Source organism: Leptodactylus fuscus, chromosome 5 (assembly GCF_031893055.1).
Source record: "Leptodactylus fuscus isolate aLepFus1 chromosome 5, aLepFus1.hap2, whole genome shotgun sequence".
In the NCBI taxonomy this organism is placed as follows: domain Eukaryota; kingdom Metazoa; phylum Chordata; class Amphibia; order Anura; family Leptodactylidae; genus Leptodactylus; species Leptodactylus fuscus.
Genome location: NC_134269.1, coordinates 52,647,863 through 52,674,852, shown reverse-complemented (window position 1 = coordinate 52,674,852; position 26,990 = coordinate 52,647,863). Strand labels below are relative to the sequence as shown.

The 26,990-nt window shown below is 42.9% G+C and overlaps 1 protein-coding gene across 1 annotated transcript in view; it reads right to left on the bottom strand.

The window, feature by feature from the left end:
• Positions 1–21,067: 21,067 nt before the first annotated feature.
• Positions 21,068–26,990, bottom strand: part of CILP (cartilage intermediate layer protein) — a 29,049-nt gene continuing 23,126 nt past the window's right edge. The window contains exons 7-9 of the mRNA XM_075273139.1: positions 25,124–25,232; positions 23,867–24,024; positions 21,068–23,618 (exon numbers count right to left, since the gene is read on the bottom strand). Of these exons, the coding sequence (XP_075129240.1) occupies positions 21,280–23,618; positions 23,867–24,024; positions 25,124–25,232 (2,606 nt within the window). The 3' untranslated portion in view covers positions 21,068–21,279. The remainder of the gene's footprint in view (positions 23,619–23,866; positions 24,025–25,123; positions 25,233–26,990) is intronic.

The window sequence follows — 26,990 nt, the reverse complement described above, 5'->3', positions numbered from 1 at the left end:
CAGGTGGGGTGAGAGCTGAAAGAGGCTAGGGACTGGGATACTAAAGATGGTCACCCCTAATGAAAGAATAGGTGCAGCTGCCAACGGTAACAAATAGGATGGGGCGTGCAGGAAAACAAACAACAATTTCCCAAACAACTCAGATCCTGACAGTTAACCAGTTAAAAAGAACTTTTAGTGCAGAGTGGAAAGGCTACATTAGGAGACATAAACACGACACACTTCAACAAGACTCATTCCCATCTTTACTTCCAATGTGAGATTTAATCAGTGTCTTCTTGTGCAAGCAGCTACACATCCCACACATGACTGTGCTGTCTTTCCCCCCTGGAAAAAAAACAAAAAACAAAAAAACAAACAAACACAAAACAAAAACCTTCTAAGGGTCAGTTCACACGTGAAAACCGCCTAGCTTATTTGTGCGAGGTAAAAAACCTCGGGGAGTTTTTTTGACGCTGTTTTTTGCATTCCACGTGGTTTTTGACGAGGTTTTTGACGCGGTTTTCGCTAGGGTTTTTTTTTTCCTATATGTGCTATAGAAACTGCAGGCGAAAAACCGTGCGGTTTTTTGCAAAAAAACGCGCGGTTTTGTGTGCAAAAAACCGCGCGGTTTTTTACCGCGCGGTTTTCGCCTCCCATTCACTTCTATGCAATTCTTCAGGCGTTTTCCGCCTGAAGAAAGGTCATGTCGCTTCTTCAGGCGGAAAACGCTAGGAGGAAAAAAAAAGCTAGTGGTCTACATAGACCACCATGTTAAAGGAGAGGTTTTTGAAGCGAATTCCGCTGTCAAAAACCTCCCCTTTGCCCACGTGTGAACTAGCCCTAATGCAGCAAGCAAATGTGACTTGTCAGAAAAATGAACTTTAACACAATCTTAATGTTACGTGGACTGGACCCTTTTCTTTTTTTTTTTTTTTTTTTCCAAAAGTACTTCATGTTCTGTGAGAGAGATACATGTCTGACGGGGCGCAGGAGTCTCTGCAAGGTCAAAGCTAGACAATACAAGAAGAGCCAGTACTATCTTATCATGCTGCAGCTCACATAGCTGCTCATCCCACTCATAGCTGCGGCTGGGTATCCCCCCCTGTATCTCATAGCTGTGTCTTGTGTAGGACTACAGACTTCAGCAATCTCTCTTAAAGAAACAGAAACACATTTGTACAATCTCATAATATCAATACAATAAGGTTAGGCACATATTCAGAACATATATAGAACATATATATATATATCAGCAGAGAAAGCAGAAACATTAACTGAGGGATCAAATCAATCTCCTGGTCACACAACAAAATCATACACACAGAATACTATACAACAGGTATGAGAGTGACTTCTAATTCTTTTTTTTTTTTTTTTTTTTTTTTTTTTTTATAGACACAAAGGAATTTTTCTCTCTCTTTCCTTTTTCCTAAAACCAAAACATCATTACAAAGATAATCTGTTCTACGTCTTTTTTTTATCAACATACACACACACGTTTTCAAATTCGGACACCTTACTGAGTTTCTAAGTTTCAATAACAGTTTTCCTACAATGGGGGACGATCCTGGTTTCAATCAGCTTACATCAACCTACGTTCACTTTCTTGCGCAATCTTTCCACTTGCTTCACCCTAAAATCTGATACCCATCCTATTATGTGCATATTGTCACATCACTTTATGGTTCAACATTCCAAGTTCCATCTCATTGACATCCTAAACTTAGGCAGCATACTTAAACCTCCTGTTTCATGCCACTTTCTGGCACCTCTTCATTACATCAACATTTTTCAACCATTCATTTCATGATTCACATAATCTAACACATTGTGACCGCTCATTGACTAAAATACATGTTTAACACAATTTCACACTATATTCCGGATTATTGGATGGACGTCTCAAAATTCCAGATTATCAGAATTTACCTAGAATTTTACTTTTAAGATCAAAATGTTGCTAACAACACAGTCCTAACAAGAAAAACCTTCTACCGTACCCCTCTTATTGCACTATATGTTTTTCCAACTATCTTAAGGGGTTGGGTACGGCTTTAAAGAAGGCAACACCAAATGCTTTACTAAGACAATTCTATGTGGGATCAGTGACTACATAAAAAGAGAATGGAAGCTAGTGTGATATTGTGCACACTTCTGTATGATACAAATTATAAAGATTAATATACAAAGATTAAAATACAGCACAGACCAGATGAGTTACCTTCCCTCATAACCGTGATCTGAGTCAGCTCATGAAAAGGATTTTGGTCTCTTATGGTAAATTTTTAGACAAGAAGAAGACACGTTAGAATAATTAGCATAACGGGATATAAAATTCCAACATAGGTTTCAACACAAAACTATGGGATAAGACACAAAGAAGAAGTTTCATCTCATTATTTCCCACTCCCATAAATAAAACATAAACACATAGATATATAACCAAACAAGTAAAAATCTGAATATTCTCTGTAATACATAGATGATACCACAAATTCAATCTCTGTATGCCGTGAACCTTTGCACAAAGATTTTAACTTGGGGTAAAACCCCAACTTGTAGGTTGGCGAGGCGACAGAGGGTGAGTGGCCGTCTCCCCCTCCGTGACCTCCCATACCCACGCTGTGAAGATTCAAAACTTTTCACTATCACCTTTTTGCTCTTTTGTGGATACAACAGTTTGAAAGACAATACCAGACAAACAATAATTCAAAACATAACCATTACATCATATGTTTGAATATCCCTATATACACATTGTCATTATACGTTACTCAGGTTAACCCTTTTTTTTTTTTTTTTGTACTAAATCACTCCTTTGGATATAATACATAGACTGTGGACTGTGGTGCTGGCACAAAGCCAAGTTTCATCTTCTCTGCGCGTCCTCCAGCATCTGGCAGTCTATGAGATAAAACGACCTTGAAGCTCTTGGCAGTCAATTGAAATGCTTTGATTGCCCTTTACAGAAATAAAATAGGAATAAAACTCAAACAGCAGTTAATATACTGACACCAAAATTACACATCAATATTTTTGCGCAATTTTTTTATTTTCATACCAAACCTCACTCTAGTAATTACCACAAGTGTTCAGAATCTCTTAAAGTATACTTGATGTTAAGGGAAATTTCCTTCCTTCCCAATTTTCCTTTTCTTTACTAGATCCCAACCAAAGTTTTGAACGTATAATCCTCTAAACATCATAATAGTGGTATACAGTGAGGTCTTTTATAGCTGAACTGGGCATAGACACTCGGAAAGGGGGCTACCGGGAGTTTGACCTTCCGGGCTTGAGGGTTTGTGATAGGAACTGGATGTGGCTATCACTGGAATCACCGGATAAAGGGGGCGTGATCTGAGGGACGGTGGGGGCCGGAGATGTTGGTCTGGGTGTAATAACATGGCTGCCATTGGGAACAGCCATAACCTCACTTCCGCCATCCCTGGGCATTGGTCCGGAAGATGAGACAACAGGGGCATGGGCGGGGAGATCCACAGGCTACACAGACATCTTGCAAATCAGGATTCAGCTGCCTACAGACATCACAGATCCACCCATCTCCACTACTCTCGGCGCCATTTTAGGGCAGTGGCGCGCAAGCAATTATACTCGGCATATTCTTTTTATCATTAAGTTTCAGATAACCAAACAAAGAAACAAAGGTTCAGCATTTTCATATCCCTCACGTTCTAGAGTCCTTGCGACCCTGTAATGAGCTTGGGCAGCTTCCAGCAAACCTTTATCTTCTAACACTCCCCGTGACTCTTCTAACATTTTTCTCCACATACTAGGTTGCAATCGGTCCGTAGGAGGCACCTCAGCCAGTTTATACATTCTCAAAGCTTCTTTCACGTATTTCTTGCCCTCCCTGATTCGAACTAAATCAACAGCAGTCTGTGCCCCGTCAGGCAGAACATGTTCCCTCTTGAACAACCGCAACATTCTTACGGTCCCAATATTGCTTATCTGCGTGCGCACGGCAGATATGTGACCCCACAACCACCAACAAAAGTCACCTTTACCGGTCTCAGACTCTTGCTGACAGGTCCTCCGCTGACCAAAGGTTGCGGTCACTGGGCAATATCAGATAGGAAAGAATAAGCAGAAGCAATCCACCAGCTGACAGCCTTATGCTAGGGATCAATAAATAAGTAAATTACAGCACCCGTCCTCTTTACTGACGGCCCGTGCCCAGACCAAATGCTGCAATCGTCCAAAAGGTCACATGCACTACTCTACATCAAAGAGGGCAAGAAATTCACTTCCTGGAATCTGCAGCACCACAGGTGACTGAACACTCGGTGATATATATATATACCAGTGAGGAAAAACAAGTTCAGACTACGGCTCTAGGACCCACCTATCTGTATCACTCAGACCGGACAATCGATCCAACTGGATCACCTGTCAGCCAGACAACGACACACCGACAGTCACAGGCAAATGACACATATTCATATGAATATGCATACACTTACCATGACTCTAATGAGGGTGATCAGGCCTCGGGTCGGTGAGACGTCGTCCGGCATCCAGGGTCCTGCGCGGGTCGGTCATCCGCGGTGGTCCCATGGCCGTGGTCCCGGGTTTCGGCACCACTTGTTGAGGGAGAACCCCCGTCAGAATACGGGTCACTTACAGTGGTCAGTCACCTGCTCCAAATTAATCATGCATGTGCACGCTGACAAAGATAAACACTGACATTGATGCAGTTTCAATCTCAGTCCATGCAATGAGCGTGATGCCTGTTCACACAGAACTGAGGTTTATTGAGGAAGTTACAGTTTTTATACAGGAATGCAAGAAAGATAAGAAAAAGGCAGGCTGTAAGCATATACGTCTTGTATCCGAATACACTGGCGATCAGTCATTGGCTGTTAAATTTCAACATCTCTTAGCTTTCGAGTTCCCAGGAAATGATACTGTCTTTCTTGTAAACCACATGACGATCATGTGCGTCAGCATCTGGGTGCGGTACTGGATACAGGCGCCATCTTAATGTATAAATGTTGCACAAAGAAAAATATAATTTCTTAAGCAGTATAAAGCATGTATAAAAATAAGAATGGACATGGTCTACCTTCACAGTACCAGCTACAAAACCCAAGGGTTCCTCAGAGTCAGCTCCCTCACTTTCTGCACCATGAGTTTCCATGGGTGGCAGAGTTATGGCTAGAGGCACAGGCATGGATAGGGGTAATGTGTAGGGGCAAAAGCAGTGTGGATGTGGAGGCAAGCTAAGCATAAAAAACTGGGGGTAAAAGCAGAGGCATGGACTGGGGTGATGTCTAGGGGCAAAAGCAGTGTGGATGTGGAGGCAAGCAAAGCAGGGAAAATGGTGGCTAGAGGCAAAGGGATGTCCATAGGCAGCAAGGGCAAAGATGCAAAACTCTCCCCTGTTTCAAGAATTTTCCTGACTTGTCTCCCCACAAAACATTCCTGGGAGGAGGGCTGAAACACCACCCTCCTCCTCCTCCGCTGTTAGATTGACCCCAGCTACGAGCTGGAAACGCTGCAACACTGGTGTGGGGAGACGTCAGCGGGCCATGCTGAAGCTCATCAGCTTGGGGGCCAGACAGCACACTGCCTACAAAGTGAGTCATGCCATCCTCGATGAGACGGCAATGTGGTTTTTGCCACTGCACCTGGGCCCAGGCATGTTGTCATGTGTGATAATGGCCGTAACCTGGGATCGGCTCTGTAGCTTGGCAGCCTGCAACATATTCCATGCCTGGGCCACGTTTTTAACTCATTGCTGCTAATCTTTTTAAAAAGGTACCCCAATGTTCCTGAGCTACTGGTTAAAATGTGTGGCGCTTGTGCGGATAGTTTTTAAAGTCTATAGTTGCCGCTGCTAGCCTCTATGCACTCTTACAACGTCTGTACCTGCTGGAACAACGGCTGTTGTGCGACGTCTCCACACTGCTGGCACTAAACATATCATGTGTTGAGCAGAGTGTGTGAGCAGCACAGACCTTTGATGTAGTTCCAACTCCAAAACCCTCGGATTCGTCAAAGTCAACTCCCTCAGTTGCTCAACCATGAGTGGCCATGGGTGGCAGACTTATGTGAAATCCCATCCCATCCATTGCACTGGACATGAAACATTAGCATGCGCTCAGCACAACTCCGGATATGGCAGCTGCGTTAAGCAGGGTGCAGGGTACAACACAGACCAGGCCCGAGCACCAGGAACAGGTGTTAGAAATACTGCAGCATCCACCATTTCCTTCCAATTTTGGTGTTTTGGACCCGCCACCGACTTGTCTGGACCTCAGTGGGGATCATGAGACACAGTTGCCATCAGGGCAAGCTGTGGTCATGTGCGGTTTTCAGTAAGGGGGCAGTGCGCAATTGGAAGAGGAGTTGGTGGATGACGAGGCCACCGACCCCACATGGACAGGGGTGATGTCTAGGGGCTAAAGCAGTGTAGATGTGGAGGGAAGCTAATTCAACAAAAAAAACAGGGTAGAAGCAAAGGCATAAACTGGGGTGATGTTTAGGGGCTAAAGCAGTGTAGATGTGGAGGGAAGCTAATTCAACAAAAAAAAACAGGGTAGAAGCAAAGGCATAAACTGGGGTGATGTTTAGGGGCTAAAGCAGTGTAAATGTGGAGGGAAGCTAATTCAACAAAAAAACAGGGTAGAAGCAAAGGCATAAACTGGGGTGATGTTTAGGGGCTAAAGCAGTGTAGATGTGGAGGGAAGCTAAGCAGCAAAAACAGTGGGTAGAAGCAAAGGCATGCAAAACTCTACCCTGTTGGAAGACTTATTCCTAGGTCTGGAACACGTTAATGCCCCCCCCCCCTGACAAATTACTGCCACTCAGGGGCCTAGTGTCACCAGGAGGGACAAGTATAGGCGCATGTTGTGCGAATACCTGGCCGACACCAGCTCTGTCCTCTCCGATCCCTCTGTGCTCTACTGCCTACACTTATTTTTTCATCTTTTTTTCTGCACTGCACATCTCTTGCCTACTTCCTTTGGGATCTTAGAAGTGGTGGTCCACTTCCAAAGGTGGTAATTTCAGTGCTGGAGTTGTCAATAGACAGTGTAACGGGAGTAGCTGAGGTATCGCTGTCTTAACCACTTTTTGGCACAAAATTAACTTCCAAAGCCAAGTATGGTGCAAGTATATGATGAAAGGACACCTACACACCTATCTCTGACACATTGGGGAGTTCACCCTCATGCCCCCTTTTGGCCTGCACCATCATGCGCCTCTTCCCAGCCACTCCACATCTCCCAAGCTTTTCATTGCAGGCAGAAGTACAACACAACCCACTCCCATGCCCAAGCCTTTAACAGCCTCATCGATAAACTGCTGGCCCTGGAGATGTTGGTGTTTGTTTATGCTTCTGGATACCCAGGCCTTCCGTCAGCAGATGGCAGCTGGGGCACCTCCCTATGCTGGGCCTAGCCGTTACTACTTCTCTTGGTGTGCTGTCCCTGCCTTGCGCCTGCATGTGTCCCATAACATCAGTCGGGCCCAGAGCTCTGCGCTTTGCTGCAAGGTCCACTTGACCACCGACACATGGACAAGCGCCTGTGGTCAGGGATGCTGCAGTGCTTATCTTTAATGACAGGCAGGGTGAATGTGGTGGAGTCTGGTCCCCGGGTGCAAACTGGGGTGGCCTATCTCCTCTCCCAGGCCAAAATTCATGGCAGGAGTAGACTGAAACCCTACGATGCTGCAACCTCCACCCCAGCTACTAGCGGCAAACACTGTAACACTGGCGTGGGGAGATGTCAGCAGGCCGTGCTGAAACTGATCAGCTTGGGGGACAGACAGCACAGTGCCTCCGAGGTCAGGGATGCCATCCTGGCTGAGATGGTATTTTTTTTTCCCTGCTACACCTGGGGCCTGGCATTTTTGCACCTGTGATAATGGCTGGAACCTGGTAGCAGATCTGGAGCTTGCCAGACTCAAACACGGTCCACGCATGGCCCACGTTTTTCAACTTGTTGGTGCCATGTTTCTTTGAAACCTACACCATTGTGCCTGATATACAGGTCAAAGTGGGGCCATTTTCGTAAGTGAGAACTAGCCTCTGCTAGGCAGAAAACATTCAGAGCACACTCCTCTCATCTTCGCACCGTTGGCTGGCGGAGGAAGACGAGGGGGTTGGAGTGGCATCTGATGTCCCTGTCCCACACAAGGCTAGAGGGTGCACTTCAGTGCATCCCATTGCTTCACCACAAATGGTGTGAAGGGGAGTGGAAAATGGAGGAAATGGAGAGTGACCCTTACAGTTGGGGCCAGCAAAGGCATGCCAAGTAACACACTGGCACACATGGCTGACTTCATCTTGGGTTGCTTTTCAACACATATTTCACATCATGAAGAACAAATAATACTGGATTTTTACAAGCCTCGAACCCCGGTCTAGGTCTAATGTCTGTTCCTTTCTTATATTAGGGGAGAGGGAAAAAAAATTACTTCAGTGATACGTTTAGCGTACATAGACTAACTATTAATGTGTATCCCACTTAGTGTTGTTAGGGTTACACACCGTCACAACCTGGCTAAAGCTTCTATAGCTGTTAATAAAGTCAACATAACTTTACGGTATCCAAAAAGACAGCTGGTACCGACAGAGAGCAAGACAAATGTCAACCTAAGCTGTGAGCTCTGAACACCCACAGTGACTTTGGCGTCATCATCATTATAAGGGAGCGGGTGGTAATAAATAACTTGGCAGTGCCTAAAACCCAAAAAGCTTATACAACTATATTTACATTAAGATACACAAATGACACTTTTTAGTAGCATGTCATGAGACAAGCTGATAAGATCTTCCTTTGGGCAGTGCTATTTCAAAGTTAAACGCTGCCTTTATTTTAATTCTGGAGAAGGTGCAGACATTAGATTTAGAACATGTTGTCTTCATTGTCCAAATCCTATTAATATTATAAATGTGAAAGTTTGTGAGTTTGGATGTTTGTGGCTTTGGCTTTTCGGATGTTTGTTAGTCAATCACGCAAAACCCGCTTGACCGATTTGGCTGAAATTTTCCACAAACATAGTTAATACACCCCATTGCGCAATAGGCTACTTTTCGTCACAATAGCGCACATACGTTTTTCCCAGGACCCCCACAAACCCCAAACTCACATCACCATCTCTTCAATCTCACACACTTTGGACCATAGCAAGCCACAAAATTCATATTGCCCTCTGCAGCCTCGCCCCTAACCCCACACAATCTCATATACATATACTTTACCACTTTGCCCCTCATCTTAACGATACTCCAGGAGGCTCTCTTTAACGCTCCGGAGCAGCCATGTTTGCCAATCCCCACCGCTCTGACAATCCGCGACACCGCCCACCCATGTCAATACCCTAGGAGGTCTAATAAATGCAAAAAAAAAGTTTTAAAAAAGTAAAAAAAATATTAAAAACAAACAAAAAAAAGTCTTAAAAATTCAAATCACCCCCCTTTCCCTAGAACACATATAAAAGTAGTTAAAAACTGTGAAACACATACATGTTAGGTATCCCCGCGTCCAAAATCGCCCGCTCTACAAAGCTATACAAATATTTTTCCTGTTCGGTAAACGCCGTAGCGGGAAAAATGGTCAAAAGTGCCAAACCGCCGTTTTTTCACTGTTTTGATTCTGATAAAAATTTGAATAAAAAGTGATCAAAGCAATAACATTTCCCGAAAATGGTAGAACTACAAAGTACACCCGGTCCCGCAAAAAAAGACGCCATATACATCCTCGTACATGCACGTATAAAAAAGTTACGGCTGTCGGAATATGGCGACTTTTCAAAAAAAAATTTTTTAACAGTTTTGGATTTGTTTTTAAGGGGTCAAAATGTAACTACAACCATATAAATTTGGTATCCCCGGAATCGTAACGAAACACAGAATACAGGGGACATGTCATTTTGGTTGCACAGTGAACGCCGTAAAACAAAGCCCGTAAGAAAGTCGCAGAAATGCATTTTTTCTTGAAATCCACCCCATTTTGAATTTTTTCCCTGCTTCCCAGTACATTATATAGAATAATTAATGGTGGCATCATGAAGAAAAATTTGTCCCGCAAAAATTAAGACCTCAAATGGCTCTGGGAGCGGAGAAATAAAAAAGTTATGGGGTGTAGAAGGAGGGGAGTCAAAAACGAAAATCAAAAAATGCCATCGGCGGGAAAGGGTTAACTTCAAATCCCTCTGTCCTAAAGTCACTATGTAAAGTTTCTCACAACACCGTATAGCAGCTCAAATACAAATTAACTTCAACACAAAAGTCTCACGTATTCTCTGAATTAAAGCAAAAACAAGATACAAACTTACATTTCATATCCCATACCTTATACACAGTACAAAAACCTTACCCGCGCCTGTATATACCCACTGCTACAATCACCGCAGACGAAGTCGCGGGTACCAGCTAGTCCTCTATATAGGTAATGTGTTTTTCGGGCCGAGCTGTTTGGGAACGAGCTGGTGCAGCACTGACAACCTGGGTGAATATGGCAAGAGCCTGAGATGTAGGGTGAATGAATCCCCAAATTATTTGGGGAATTTCCACTCAGAAACTGGCACTATATACCAGTAGCAAAAATTGTGGGTGCACGTAACCCCAATATATTCTTTGAATTCCCAGTCAGACAATGGCACTATATACCAGTAGCAAAAATTGTGGGTGCACGTAGCCCCAATATATTCTTTGAATTCCCAGTCAGAAACTGGCACTATATACCAGTAGCAAAAATTGTGGGTGCACGTAACCCCAATATATTCTTTGAATTCCCAGTCAGACAATGGCACTATATACCAGTAGCAAAAATTGTGGGTGCACGTAACCCCAATATATTCTTTGAATTCCCAGTCAGACAATGGCACTATATACCAGTAGCAAAAATTGTGGGTGCACGTAACCCCAATATATTCTTTGAATTCCCAGTCAGACAATGGCACTATATACCAGTAGCAAAAATTGTGGGTGCACGTAACCCCAATATATTCTTTGAATTCCCAGTCAGAAACTGGCACTATATACCAGTAGCAAAAATTGTGGGTGCACGTAACCCCAATATATTCTTTGAATTCCCAGTCAGAAACTGGCACTATATACCAGTAGCAAAAATTGTGGGTGCACGTAACCCCAATATATTCTTTGAATTACCAGTCAGAAACTGGCACTATATACCAGTAGCAAAAATTGTGGGTGCACGTAACCCCAATATATTCTTTGAATTCCCAGTCAGACAATGGCACTATATACCAGTAGCAAAAATTGTGGGTGCACATAACCCCAATATATTCTTTGAATTCCCAGTCAGACAATGGCACTATATACCAGTAGCAAAAATTGTGGGTGCACGTAACCCCAATATATTCTTTGAATTCCCAGTCAGACAATGGCACTATATACCAGTAGCAAAAATTGTGGGTGCACGTATCCCCAATATATTCTTTGAATTCCCAGTCAGACAATGGCACTATATACCAGTAGCAAAAATTGTGGGTGTATATAGCCCCAATTCTATTGCTAGGGGACTTGCAGGGTATTTCTGAGGTGAAGGTGGGGGGGCACACCGTTGGAACGGGGATTTGGGGTGTATATATGGGGTATACGGGAATACACTGTCAGTGTATTCCATTCAGGATCCGCGGAAAGCTGGGTTGCGGCGATTGAGCCCGTCAGTGCCACGTTACACTGACAAGCTTCTCCCTGGAATTGAAGTTATATGTAACCCCAATATATTCTTTGAATTCCCAGTCAGACAATGGCACTATATGGCAGTAGCAAAAATAGTGGGTGTATATAGCCCCAATCCTATTGCTAGGGGACTTGCAGGGTATTTCTGAGGTGAAGGTGGGGGGGGGGGCACACCGTTGGAACGGGGATTTGGGGTGTATATATGGGGTATACGGGAATACACTGTCAGTGTATTCCATTCAGGATCCTGGGAAAGCTGGGTTGCGGCGATTGAGCCCGTCAGTGCCACATTACACTGACAAGCTTCTCCCTGGAATTTAGCTCTTACAAGAGCTGTTGTGGTTGTCTTCTCCTTCCTATCCTAGCCTGTCCCTGCCTACCCAGAATCTAACCCCTAGCTAACTGGACGGAAACCTCCGTCCCCGGTGAATTGCAAGCTCAGAATGACGCGAACTTGGGCGTCGCTGTTCTTTTAAATTAGAGTTCACATGTTTTCGGCAGCCAATGGGTTTTGCCTACTTTTTTCAACGTCACCGGTGTCGTAGTTCCTGTCCCACCTACCCTGCGCTGTTATTGGAGCAAAAAAGGCGCCAGGGAAGGTGGGAGGGGAATCAAGTAATGGCGCACTTTACCACGCGGTGTTCGATTCGATTCGAACATGCCGAACAGCCTAATATCCGATCGAACATGAGTTCGATAGAACACTGTTCGCTCATCTCTAGTAAACTGTCATTTTGGATGCACAGTGAATGCCGTGAAATTGAAGCCCAAAAGAATGTTGCTTAAATGCAGTTTTTCTCTAATTCCACCTCATTCTGAATTTTTTACAGCTTTCTAGTACATTGTAAGGACTATTACATGGTACCATTATGAAATACAATTTGTTCTACAAAACTTAAACCTTCATATCGCTCTGTTAATGGAAAATTAAAACAGTTACAGCTTATGGAAGGTGGGGACTAAAAAATGAAAATCGAAAATCAAAAAATGGCTGTGGTGGGAAGATTTTAATAGGTGCTCGACTTATTCCTATACAAATGTATTTCTTTTCTCTAGCCCCACCATTCCTGAGCAATTTATGCAATTAATTTCAACTTCCAATATGCTAATTAAGCTTTCTACTGTCAGATGGGCAGTCTTAGACTATGTGCTCCAGCTCAGGACCATCCACCATCTATATGCTTGTTATGCTGCATGCAGGGCTGTAGAGGGTTCGGTCGCAACAGGGCCCAGGAGCCTTAGAGGGACCATAAGCACTGACATTAGCATTGAGATTGCAGCTTCCATCGGGCCCATAAACCAAGGAGACCCACAGATTCCCCTAACCACACTAAGGATGATTAAACTACTTAGTACCCATAACCATCACTATCAAGAATTCGCTGTAGGGATGATGTGGGGGGGCTCCAGACAAAAGATGTCACTGGGACCCACAGGACTTTAGTTACGCCGCTGGCTGCATGTTTTTGTTACAGAAACCATTGTAAAGGATGAAATCGACTTTGAAAATCTGCAGCATAAGCTGACATGCTGCCGGCTTTAAAATCCACACCACAGGTCAATTTCTGCTGCAGATTTTTTACTCAACATGTGAGATTTGTGAACATCTCATCTCTTCTTCTCTTACAGTAATACACTGCGCATTTCCCACCCACAAATTAGGATTGTTCTTCCTATTAAAAGCCTACTCTGTCTACAAATCTGAACATGCCTCATTAGATTGAGTGTTAACTATTGTCTGTCCACATTGGTCAGCTTTCACATTCGTTTGTCTGATCCCAGCTCGCCATAATAACACACTCGAGAATTCTAGGAACTTTGATGTTTCCACTAGAGCATTTATCATGTGATTACAAGGAAATATATTCATCCACACAGGACAATGTCATTTGTGAATTTTCCACATCAAATATACAGTATCAACACTCCAACAATGAGTCAAGTATGAGAAACCTTCTGGCAATGGGAAAGCTTGTAAGCAATACTCTCTAAAATAAGAATAGGCTTCTAAAGTTAATTCACAAAGCTGAGTCGTGAATGACATTGACACAAGTTCCTCCTCTGTTTTGAAAAGCCTATTTCTAGAGCAGAATGTGAATAAAGTATATAGACTATATACTGAAGGTCATATATAAATAGTAATAGTATTGGATTGATGAACTCTAATCTCAAATTGCTCTAAATTTTCATATAAAGGGCTCTAGAGAATGCCTAAAGTTGCCACTGTAGTAGCCCTATATATATCATAATAAATACAGGCTAGAAAATTGTATAAGATAAATTTAAAAAAATCCATAGTTTACCCTTCATAGAAGACATTTCACTTTTGAGATTTTTTTCATGCAACTCCACTGAATCTGAGTATTTTCTCTAGCTCCCACCATTCCTGAGCAATTATTGCAGTTAGTTTTGGTGCCTGATATATTAAAGGAGTTGTTTGGAGAGTCAAGATAAGCTTACTTGATCCAGTGGACTTTGATTTCACTCTGACCCTTCTCTCCTCCCCTGATCTCACGAGTAATCATCAAGGGTCCACCAGATGAAGTAAGCTAATATTAACTTCCTGGACAACCTCTTTAACTAAACGCTATAAGGTCAAGCAGGTGGTGTCAGACAGGAGCAGGCAAGGGGGCGTGACTCAACTCCAATCAGAGGCAGCCAGTGTCAGAGCTCAGAATCATACCTCTTATCTGCTCCTGCCTGATACTGCCCACCTGACAGTACACAATCTAAATAATATATCGGGCACCAAAACTAACTGCATTGATTGCTCAGGAATGGGAGAGGCTAGGCAAAAAATTACAACTTCCCTGGAACCAATAGGGAAGAGACTATTAAAGAATGAAAAGAGCTCAAGTCAAGTTGGTGTATCTTTAAAAGGGGAGCTAAGACTTTTTTATTTATGTTTCCAGTCTGTACTTATTTGGACATCAAAGATCGTTACTGCCTGTCATGGTGACTCCGCCAGCAGTACGATCTGGGGGACTGTACGACAGGAATTTCACTTCTGTTACCACCCCCTTTTCCTACCAACCAGAGAGGGTATGAGGTCTGTGAGAAGGCAGGCTTCATGACTTTAATGTTTACTACCTTCTATATCATAGTGAAATAGATTGCATTAAAGGGGTTATCCAGCTTCCCAAAATAATCTGCAAATACATCCATAGCAGTACTGCATACATACATTGTTCCCATTGTATTTGTGGACATGAATCTGTGGACAAACTACACTTCCCATGATTCACCTGCCTGCTCTCACTCTTTGTGAACGCCTTCTTCTCCACTCTGCCCTGGAATGAAATCACAGGTTCACTCCCTTGTCTGAGGTAACATAATGCTGTGATGTTTCTTCTGCAAACTCACCCCCCTCTTGTGAGCAGCAACCAAACTGAGGCTAGATTCTTGGGGGTCCAAAAAACAGAACCCCAATCTACTAAAAAAGTGGTTACCCGAGAAAACACACAGACCCCATAAATTATAATGAGGTCTGCTGGGTTTTTGCCCGAAAAATGTAGAGAGAAAAGTTCTGAGGACTTGTCTTTCTGCATTTTTCAAGTGGAAGGGGGGTAGAATCCCTGAATGGCCACACAATTACCTAAGAGGTAAATCGATTTTCTGTGAAATTGAACAGTGAGTGCTGAGAAAAAAAACACCTATATGGCAGCCACTAACTTTGTGGCACAATTGATCTCCTTCGACTTTGCATAAAAAAAGTTTATTTAAAGTATTTTTCATCCTTGCAGTTTAATGGAAATAAGTTAAAAGTATAATCTACATGTTGATATTTTACTATGTTTAATAATATGTTGGCCTCATCTGTAGTGTACAGTAAGGAAAAACAATGTGCAAGGACAAAAGATCTTGCATTCCTGTAGTTTTCACAAGGTTGTAAAGACATGCCCAAGTACAGTGTCGACCAAAAAAAACCGCACCATTTCACAAAATGTAATGATTGTAGTGAAAATGGTATCATTTTCAGTGATACACTTGTATTGAATCGTCCTTTTCTATATATGGCACGGTGGAAGGGAAATGTTACTCTTAAGTGTCTCAATTACTTGAACTACAAGGATGGCGCATTATGTCTAGTTAACGCCAAGAAAAAAAAAGTGTAGCTTTTGCTCTGTCCCAGGAAGGGTTGTCCGTACGTGCCATTACTGTTAAACTAAGCTGTCACCACTCAACAGTGGTTTGGTTACTGAAATTAAAGCGGGAAACAGGTGATTTGAAGCAAAAAGCAGGATCCGGTCGAATAAGAGTTACTACCCCATCTCAAGACCAATATTTGAAGAAGTTGTGTCTCCATAATTGTCAAGCTAGTGCTTCAGACCTAAAAGTTCAGTTTCAGACTGCGTCTGCTGTTGAAATAAGTGCACAAGCTATCCGAAGACGTCTAACACAATGTGGTCTTCAGGCCTATCGTCCCCCAAAAAAGCCACTGTTGACCAAAGAAATGGGGAAAAAGCGACGTGCTTGGACTAAGAGGCATTTTTGGATAAAAGAACAGTGGGACAACATCATCTTTTCTGATTAATTAAAATTCAATCTCCATGGATCAGATGGGAAATGGTATGTGAGAAGACGAAAATCGGAGGCATACCAACCAGAATGTATTTTACCAACTGTAAAGTTTCCAGCAGGCCAAATGATCTGGGGATGCATAACAAGCAAAGGAGTAGTTCGAATGACGTTTATCACAGGAATAGTGAACGCAAAACGCTGCTCATTCTCAGGGCTCGTTCACATCTGCGCCCGGGACTCCGCTATGCAGGTTTCTGTTTCCTGCACAAAACAGGGCAGGCGACGTAAACCTGCAGGACTCTTTCAAACCCATTCATTTGAATGGGTTTGAAAAGTGTCCAGCTGTGAGCGCCGGTGAGCATTTTATGCTTTCCGCCGCAAAACCGTTTTTTTTTTAACTGGACACAGAATTGGACATGCAGTAATCTGTGCCCGGTTTAAAAAAAAAAAAACGGTTTTGCCACGGACAGCATAAAATGCTCACTGGCGCTCACGGCCAGACTCGGCATGACAGGTTTCCGTCTTCTGCATGCAGAAGACGGAAACCTGATAACTGAGACCTGAACCCTGGTGTAAACCCAGCGTCAGAGACATCTCTGAAACCAACTATCACCGATCACTACTCAGACAACCAAAACTGCATATTTCAACATGACTCAGCGACTTTCTACACAGCAAAGTAAGTAGATCTATTCATATGTTTATTTCCTAATGTTGTTAAAACATTTTATTAACATTTTCTCTTTCTCCACTCCCTTCAGGTCCAGGAATTCCTCAAAACGAGCAACATCACACTGTTGGAATGGCCTGACAACAGTCCTGATATGAATCCTATTGAACATTGCTGGCATGTCATGGGTTGTAAAATTGTTGCAAAGAAGCCAAAGAGTAAAATTTAACTCCAAGAAGTCATTAATAGAGAGTGGCATCATGAAATTGACCAGCAATATATTCAGAACCTGATTTATTCCATGCCAGACAGATGCAAAGCAGTTATTGCCGCTAATAGAGGATCAACAAAATATTAAGCTCCAAAATATGTTCCATTTGTGTTTGTGATAGAAAAAAAACTATAAAAGTTACTTTGGTTGTAAGGAATGATACGACAATGATTTCTTGTCTTTTTCCATTTTTATCCTCTTCTCTCCTGGATGACGAGTACTTGGCAATTTTGTACATGTCACGTGACATTTTTCAGTCGATTTCATAGTAGGAGGTATACATATCATTTGTAGGGGCTCAATTTATACGCATCACATACATTTGCCAAAATCCACTTTTGGCCACCACTGTATATGCAAATAAGTCCTCCAGTTTAGAAAAAGAAGAACCTGCTCTAGCGCCACCTTTTGGAGGTTAGCTACCTATATATCAACGCCTGGTGTTTTTTGTCTGAATCTGGGAATAAAGTCCTGCAAGACTATCTCCCTCAAGAGTAAGAGATACCTATCCTAAGGGTTCATTCACACGGAGGAAAATGCTAGCAGAAAAAGGAACCCATTGAAGTCAATGGGAGGCTGTTTTTTTTCAGCGCTGAATCTTACGTGGATTCCACACCAAACTCATTTTCCGCCATGTGAATGCACCCTTAGGGTGCATTCAGACTACGTAACGCCGGGCGTGTATGAGAGCCGTACACGCCGGCATTACGGCAGACTGCCGAACACTTCCCATTCACTTCAATGGGAGCGCTCGTAACAGCGGCGTTTACGAGCGCTCCCATTGAAGTGAATGGGAAGTGTTCGGCAGTCTGCCGTAATGCCGGCGTGTACGGCTCTCATACACGTCCGGCGTTACGTAGTCTGAATGCACCCTCAGCTGTATTGGGGATATTGCTCCTTATCAGTATGAAGCAAGGTGAGGCTAGGCTAGGTGAGAGGTCATAGATGTGGGTCAGAAGGGGTACAGTTTCTCTTCAAGGAGACTTTCTTTTTCACATCACCATGCAGTGTGCAGGGTCTTATAGACCATATATGCCTTTCTAATAAATTTGGGAAAAGAAGGAGGCAATATCTCCAAAATAGCTGTCAGTGGATGTGTCTCGCTTCCTTTTGGCTGATACATTCTGGTTTGACTTTAACCTCACAACATGTCACTAGCTTGCTGGAAAACCAGTAGCTACATTCCAATAGCTTCCTGTCTGACATCTCAGCTGGAATGTGACATCTGCCACTCCTAAAGCTAGGTCATGTAGCCAAAGATTGCCATGTTACCCTGAGACTCCTTCACCAATGAAAATCACATTTCGACTTCAAAAGCCATGTGATTGGAACTTCTATTTGCACGACACCCCAGCACTGCTTGGTCTTTTTGCGACTAGCGGTCACAGCCATAGCACCTTATTGGTCACAATGTGCTTCCATTAACTTACATTGGCATAGGAGTCACAGGGAGACACAGAGATCTTTACTTGTGCAATGTTAGTAATGGGCAAAGTCCTCGTGTAGCCCTTCCCTAAAATTACACCCTTAGGCTAAGGCCCCACGGCCGCGCTAAAGCTCTGAGGGAACAACCGCGGCGGCAACGCATTGCGGTTCTTCCCACAGCGCTATGAACAGAAAGTTCACAGAGTTTTCCTCCGTGGACTTCTGTTACCGTTATATCTACGGGAAAGCCGCCGGCATTTCCGTAGATATCATAGACATGCTGCGATTTCCAAAACCGCACCGCTCTGTGTTTTTTACTGCACAGTGGGCATTGGATTCGCATTGATCCAATCCACTTTGCAAGTACTGTAAAATGCCGCGATTTTCCCGCCGCGTTTCCACCGGCCTTAGGTGACTCTTAGTACTGTAGACGCCAGTGAAAAGATCTAATTTTTTTTAGTTCTGTCATTAGTTATTTGTACATTTTATTTATTACTACAAGGTATCTTTTTCCATTACACTTAGCATAGCACAGAGTCTGAACAAAGTCGGACATATACACTCTAGTTTTTGGTCAAGGTATATTTAATACTTAGCTGTTTTAATAATTACAGTAACATTTTCCACCTCCACATTATTCCATAAAGCAAAAAAAATAAAAAATCAGATTCAGTTACAATTACAAGAAATAATAAAAAAAGAAAATAAATAAAATGTTATTTACATTTTCAAGTACAGTATTACAGATTGAATGTGAAAAATCTTCCTCGGGGGAATAGCCAATTCAAGAAAGGAAGCGACCAGTATGAACTGATAGACTTAGCACACTTGGACTGAACATTGATTGAAACCATATTTCCTTCTCATTAGTGTTGGCAAATAGCCACCCCGACTCCTAACGCGGAGGCCACAACTTGTTCTATTCACTCTAAGTTCAGACTAAGTCCAGTTCATTTTATTTGGTGTAGGTAATAGAAAGTAGCTTTGTTTTATTGGGAAAATACACATTGCAACTCCAACAGAATTCTCAGTATGTAGAAAAGTTTTTGATAAGTTGTCGGTAAAAATAACTTAAGATATTTATGTAATTGTACGAAATTGCCTCTACGACATTCATATATTTGCTTTGGTTTTGAAACCTGAAAATATAGGGGTACAGGGGCCGATATATCTTGTATGTCAGTTTTCTGGTATGCAATGCATTTTTGTCACATGACTGTTTTTTTGTGCAAAAAGTTGCAAGTTTGTTATACGATCCCCACTTTTCAAAAAAAGTGGTCAGAGTGGGCAGGAATCTAGGTATTGCGGGGACCTCAGCCCAACTCATGCCGAAAAACTAGCCTAAGGTAGAACAGAAATCTGCGTCAATCCCTGGTGTTATTTTTGGTGTTATTTTTAGCACATAGGACCTCTCTCGATGAAAGGCCAGAGATTTAATATAAAAGCCTCCGAGCATCTCCTTTAAAGGGATTCTACCATTAAAAAACTTTTTTTTTCTAGGTAACACGTCAGAATAGCCTTTAGAAAGGCTATTCGTCCCCTACCTTTGGAAGTGATCTCCGCCGCGCCGTTCGTTCAAAATACTGGTTTGTACCGGTATGCTAATTAGTTCTCTTGCAGCGATGGGGGCGGGCCCCAGAGCAGGAAATGCGATGGGGGAGTCCCCATTGCTGCTCGAAAACCGACTCCAGTGCCGCCTCTGTCTTCTTCTGCATCCTCCCCTTCCTTCTTCGGCTTGACGTCGGACGCTTGCGCAGTACGCTCTGTTCGGCAAACTTGCGGTGTCGGCACTATGGCCGTGGGCATGCGCAGTACGTTTGGTGAAGTTCGCTGAACAGAGCGTACTGCGACGGCGTCCGATGTCATGCCGAAGAAGGAAGGCGAGGATGCAGAAGAAGACAGAGGCGGCGCTGGACTCAGTTTTCGAGCAGCAATGGGGGCGCCCGCCCCCAATCGCTGCGAGAGAAATAATTAGCATACCGGTACAAACCGGTATTTCGAACGAACGGCGCGGCGGAGATCACTTCCAAAGGTAGGAGAAGAATAGCCTTTCTAAAGGCTATTCCGACGTGATACCTAGAAAAAAAAGTTTTTTAATGGTAGAATCCCTTTAAGAGAATATAGGGATTTCGCTTTAGGAGTCTTATACTGGATTCCATTCCACTTCTGGATTTTACGTTACATCTTCAGTGGGGCTCACATCTGGAAAGATGTTATTGTTTTATACTAGTGTCAAGGAGTGGAAAATACATGGCACAGGTTCTAACCAGTTCCCACGAGGAAGGGGTAGTTTTTGGCTGCTGAAAGGTACAAATCAAAGGCTGACAGAAGGAAGGAAGCCATTAAGTCTGATACATAACTCAGATGAAATAAGCATGTAAGTAGGTATAAAGCATGTGTACCACTAATTGTTTTTCAGCATACTGAACGACAGAGAAATAAAGCAGTCTTTCCTAAAATGATGGCTGCTGTAAAAGCTAAAAGCTATTTTTCTACCTTTATCTATTGTAGGTTTTGTTTGCAGTTGTACTAGCACAGTTCTTATTGTTCGGCTTTTAATAAAAGAAATGTAAAATGTAGTACATTCAGCTATACTTCCATACCCCTCACCAGGGAAAATAACTTTAAAAATAACATAAAAAATTGAAGTATGGAATTTTCTGAAAACATTGCTATACCCATGAATTTAAAGAGTGCACCACCAGTCTGGTCTGGCATTTGTTCTTCTTTTTTTTATTGAGATGAGCTTCGTTGCCTTAAAAGAGAGGTTATTCTGCTTGTTGAGCTATTTCTGTTACTTGCTCTTTGCTGCCTTCCATTTCTTCCCCCCTGTCTTGCGGCACTTGAAGCTGCTAGTCCATTCCCACGAAAGACACTTTGCTTGCCAACATCCTGATCCAAGCAGTTGAATGTAAGAGCTACCCCTACATTACTCTTCATCACCCTAGAAGTCCCATCAGATGAGCCATCAAAGCATCTACCAAGAGCAATCTCCTTGGCTGTTCTTGGATCCTGGTCAGTTACTGTATAAATGCCATAATTATGTCCAAGTGGATCAAGAGGAGCAAGCATAGTATACTCATTGGTGTCATTGTTAACCGCCATTGGAAGATGATTGACAAGATATTCATGAAGCATGCTGTTTATGGCCTCTCTCCGACAGCTTCCTTGAGGAACAATCTTCACAAGTGTTCGATCCACCCTGTCTTGATCATATAACATGCCACTACATTTGAATTCCACGCATGCTGTAGAGAGATTGGATTCTTCCTGGTCTCTGGTACTCCGTACATCTCGAATTCCATATAGTTGGCCAACGGTTTGTGGATGTGTGCCACCCATGTTTCGAGATCTTACAATAATTTCCTGAGTCCCGGTAATTTTAACTTTCATATAGCAGGCCCTGTATTCCAGTGGCTTGGGCCACCAGGCTAAGTAGTCTGCAGTCCAGCTCATTGGGTCATCTTCATTAAAAGATACAGTGTTGAAGTCATATTGGTCACCTTCTACTCTAGAAAATCTAAAATGTGCAGCATTATAAGGAGCCTCTTCACACTCTAGAAGTTTGTCATAGGCATAAACAGGGCCATTACTCTCCTCGGGAACATTTGGAGTTGGTTTGGCCACATTGATGCTGAATGCAGTTTTCTTAACTTTAGGATCATCATGATCTGTTCTTCTGTAATTCAGTTTATTTAGGTAAGGTTGTGGCACACCAATGATATTTGGATTAAACTTTGGAGAAGATTCAACTGCTTCTAGTTCTTCTCCTCCTAAGGTGGCAGTCACAAATGCAGTGTAAGCATCTGGTGTTTTGTCATCACAAAATGCAGGTAGACATGCCCCATTTGGACCAGTTATAGCACTGTCAAATCGTCCCCATGCTCGAGGATTGGATGAAAATCCTGCCATAGGTTCCATGTTGATTAAGTTTACTACTACACCTTCAACTTGTTCACTTGGCAAAAAACGTTCACTTCTGTATGCACGAACTTTAACGTAACACCTTCGACTTTCAGGAACATCCAGGTTAAACAATCTTCTCTCCCTAATTTCCATATTGCCTACAAGAAATGTCCTCTCCTCTCTCTTACCTCGACGAACTTTTGCTTGTTGAAAGTCTCCTTCTTCTTCCCAAAGTCCAGTTTCGGGGTTTAGAGACCATAATTTCATGCTTTGAAGGTGTTCTGCCATTGTGACTTGGGATGAGTCAAGGTATACTTTAACTGCTCCAGCATTCAAGGACTCGGTGGCTTTTTCATCTGTAAAGTCTACTGAGAACATTCCATATGAACGTAGTGGCATGGTGTCACCTTCCTCATTGACAAAGTTTAAGTCACTTTGTGCAGCTCTGGCTGTTGATATATTTCTTGGATCTAAAAATGTTACACTTGCTTTCACTTTTCCATTATAGATCTCTCCATTTTGCCGATAGAAGGAATTTGGTGGAATTTCCAGTTCAGCCATAGGATCACTATCTTCTATATCTCCCAGCGATATCTGGTTTGTATTCATTGAGTCAATGGTTACTGGCTCTTTTCTCCTGAGAAGAAGAACCTCGTGAAATACAGCACCTCCCTTTTTATTGAATGGAAGAACTTTTGTGGTATTAACAAATTTGTTTAGTCGGTCAACGAAAGTAAGAACCAATCTCTCTGTTTCTGCAGGAACCTGGATAGAAAAGGTACCTTTATAACCTGTCATGCTAAGCCTAGTGTTTCCCATGTATATGTATCCAAATCGCATTGGTTCTCCAGTATCTGCTGCTACTGCTCTTCCACGGACAATTATTTTGGTCTCTGTACACTTTGAGCAACCACATTGCACAGCAACTTTAATGGGGAGAACATAACCCTGACAGGAGACTTCTTTTACTTCTGTCTTAGCAATTCCACAGCAGTAGGGCACAGTGTCCTTGCACCGCAGTCCATTGTCCAGATCACCAGGACAAGATGTGGACGGACATTTCCCCACATTGTAGTAGAGGGAATTAGTAGCATTTTGGAAACAGTCATGAGGAAGCTGGATGAGATGAACCTCTGGATTTGGGTTGCAAGCATGAGCATCCTGATCTGTAGAAAAAAAAGAGTCTTTTTTAGTGTGATACTACACATTTTAATTAATATTTGACATTCATCACATATAGCAGGCAAGAATATTTTGCAGACCAGACCAGATCTAATGAACCAAACATGCACATCATAGATTCCTTCGACGCAGCTGGTTCAGGTCATCAGGTCAGGTCATTATTATTTTTTACATAATTTTTCATGATTTTGTGAATTACAGATAATTTTGTTAAAGACAAATTTCAACTAACCAATGAGCGTGAGCTTGGCATGGCTGGACTTTACAAATCCTGCATCGTTTTTAGCCTTGCAGTAATAGTTTCCTGCTTGGTTTGCCTTAAGTTTCCGAAGAATTAGCTGGTTGCTGGATTTATGTATATTTTGGTCCAACAGGGTTCCATTATGGTACCTGAAAAATAAATTGTATAATTGGAAACAACCAGCTACACTGTAGTGTAAAAAGATTTCTAAAATACACTCATTAACAAAAAAATAACCAAAGAGTTGTTGGATTGGGATGAAACTTTCTATGTGTGAATGTAATGATAATATATGTAAGAGATTACAACATTAGAGTGAAAGGAGAAGTTTATTGGGGAAAACTGTACACTTGAAAATAGGCTTTGGTACCCTGTTGGGCAGCCAGTAACCTGGATACAAGATGAGATATACTTGGGTAGGGTTCTGTATGGTATGCTTTGGCACATTTGCCCACAGATGTTGCAGCTGGATCTCTAGATAATGCACACTTGTAGGTTTCCAAAGCTGGTGTCCCATAAATTCACTATTGGTGATAAATCTGATGACTGTGCAAGCAAAGGAAGTTGCAATCATGACGAATCATTCCTGGGAAACTCTTGCTATGTGGGCAAGAAATATTTTGCTCCAAAATGCCAGTTGGAAACTCAAACAACACATGTGGCCCCAGAATGTCGCTGAGCTGTTAGTGACCCTTATATGATTACTAGGGGTGACCAATTGTCATATGCAATAACTCCCCAGGGGCATTGTGTCGCTCCATATCAAGGCAGGATTGAAGATTACCACCAGACCTCTTTGCTCGAACCCAACCATTGTCCGTTCCCAAACAAACCTGGATACATCACTAAAATACAGTACCAGTCCACAAGGAAACTGTGGGAGTTGTCAGCAGATCAAGAGATCTTTTCTACTGGTGGTTTGTCTAGGCCTTCTGGGGCCAGTTCTCTGTGTAACCATTGGGCCCAGCTAGGTCAGAACGGCCAAGATGGCCACCCTGCTTCTCTCAGAACAGTGACAAGATCTTCTCAAAGTCTATCAACTTTGAGAAGCGGTTGTGGGTAAAGGCAATCATAGATTTGCTATACCCGGTGAAGTTTGTGAGCAGGTATTGAGAAGTTTGACTACATTATCCCATAATAAAGTTGCCACATAGCCCATGACCCCATAGAAAAGCATCATCTTTAATGTTGATGTCCAAACGTAGCAAGCTCATACATGTATGCTGACAACAATCAGCTGAGGCTTACCACAGATACTGCTCTATGGCTGGCTCTCCCACAGCATTGCAGCAGAACGTCACGCTTTGTCCCACTCTCCTCACTTTGGCTTCAGGGTTTTCTACAATGTAAGGTTTTCCTGTAGAGACAAAGAATAAGTGTCATTTGTAGAGACTAGCAAATCATTTCAGTCTGAACCAAATTCCACTTGAATTTTCCAAAAGTTTTGGGTTTGAATCGAACCTTAAGCTTTGGGGGTTCATCACCTGCAAACCAGAAGGGCTATTATTACATGCTAGGGTCCCCTCAGACCTAAAGTATAATAGGTGAAGCCCCATGAAGGGTGTAAAAAATACAGCTATGGTCACCTTAAAGGGGTTGTCCAGTTTCAGCAAATAAATGTTGTTTATATCAGGGCTGCCCAACCAGGGTGCTGTTGAGACCTGACGCATTGAGCTGCAGACAATAGCAGCAGACTCCCCATGGAATGAGGATGGGTAAGTGTTACTTATTTGCTTGTTTTTTTTCAATTGATATGACACAACGGTAGCATGGGGGTCATTAGGAGATATCACCATTTGCCTGTGGGCCACTGGGGGCATTACCATTTGCTTGTGTGCCACTGTGGAGCATCGTTACGTGTCTGGGGCTACTGCGGAGCATTATCAGGTGTCTGGGGGACACTGTGGAGCATTATTAATTGTGGGCCACTAAGGCACATCACACTGTGTTGGTCCTTTGAGGAATCATATACTGCGTGTTGGACAATTAGAAAGCATGATACCATGTGGGGGCCACTAAGGGAGCTGGTGAAGGTAAAAGGTGAATGGTTATGTGTGCTAGATAGGAAGTATAGGATGGTATCACTTTAAGGCTGTATTCACACAGAGTAACGCCAGGCGTTTTTTGTGTGTTTTTTGCACATAGCGCCGCGTTTACGCCGCGTAGCGCCGCGTTAACGCCGCGTTAACGCCACGCTATTTAGCGGTGGCGTTGCCCGGCATTAACGCGGCGTATACGCGGTGTTAACGCGGCGCTACGCGGCGTAAACGCGGCGCTATGTGCAAAAAACACACAAAAAACGCCTGGCGTTACTCTGTGTGAATACAGCCTAAGGGTGTATGCACACTACGTAACGCCGGGCGTGTATGAGAGCCGTACACGCCGGCGTTACAGCAGGGCTGCCGAACACTTCCCATTCACTTCAATGGGAGCGCTCGTAAACGCCGCTGTTACGAGCGCTCCCATTGAAGTGAATGGGAAGTGTTCGGCAGTCTGCCGTAATGCCGGCGTGTACGGCTCTCATACACGCCCGGCGTTACGTAGTCTGCATGCACCCTTAAGGGTGCATTCACATGGTGCAATTGTAATGCAGCACATTTGCATCTAAACTGCATCAGAATAAAAATATATGCAGTTTTGATGTGTTTCTTTTAGTGAGGTTTTCTAAATTTACAAGTGAAACAAATTTCTGAGAATTCTTTTTTTTTTCAGGGATGTCCTGAGTCTGAAAAGGTTGGGAAACACTAGTTTGTAAAATCAAAAGTTAAACAATTTTCCAATTCTTTACGATTTTCTAGCTCTGTGCTTGCTGATATTCATTCTTCTTGCTCCCAGTGGATAAAACCCAGTCCATGGTCATGTGAGATACAGTCCATGGCCATGTGATGTACAGTTCATGGTCATGTGATATAAAGTCCATGGTCATATGATGAACATACAGGTGCTCTGCAGCACCTGTGTTCATCACATGACCACGGACCTTAGGACCTTATATCACATGACCATGGACCGTATATTACATGACCATGGTCAGAATTTTATCTACTAGAAGCAAGCAGAATGAAGGAGATCTAGAAAACCGTGAGGAATTGATACAGAACGTAAAATTGTATAA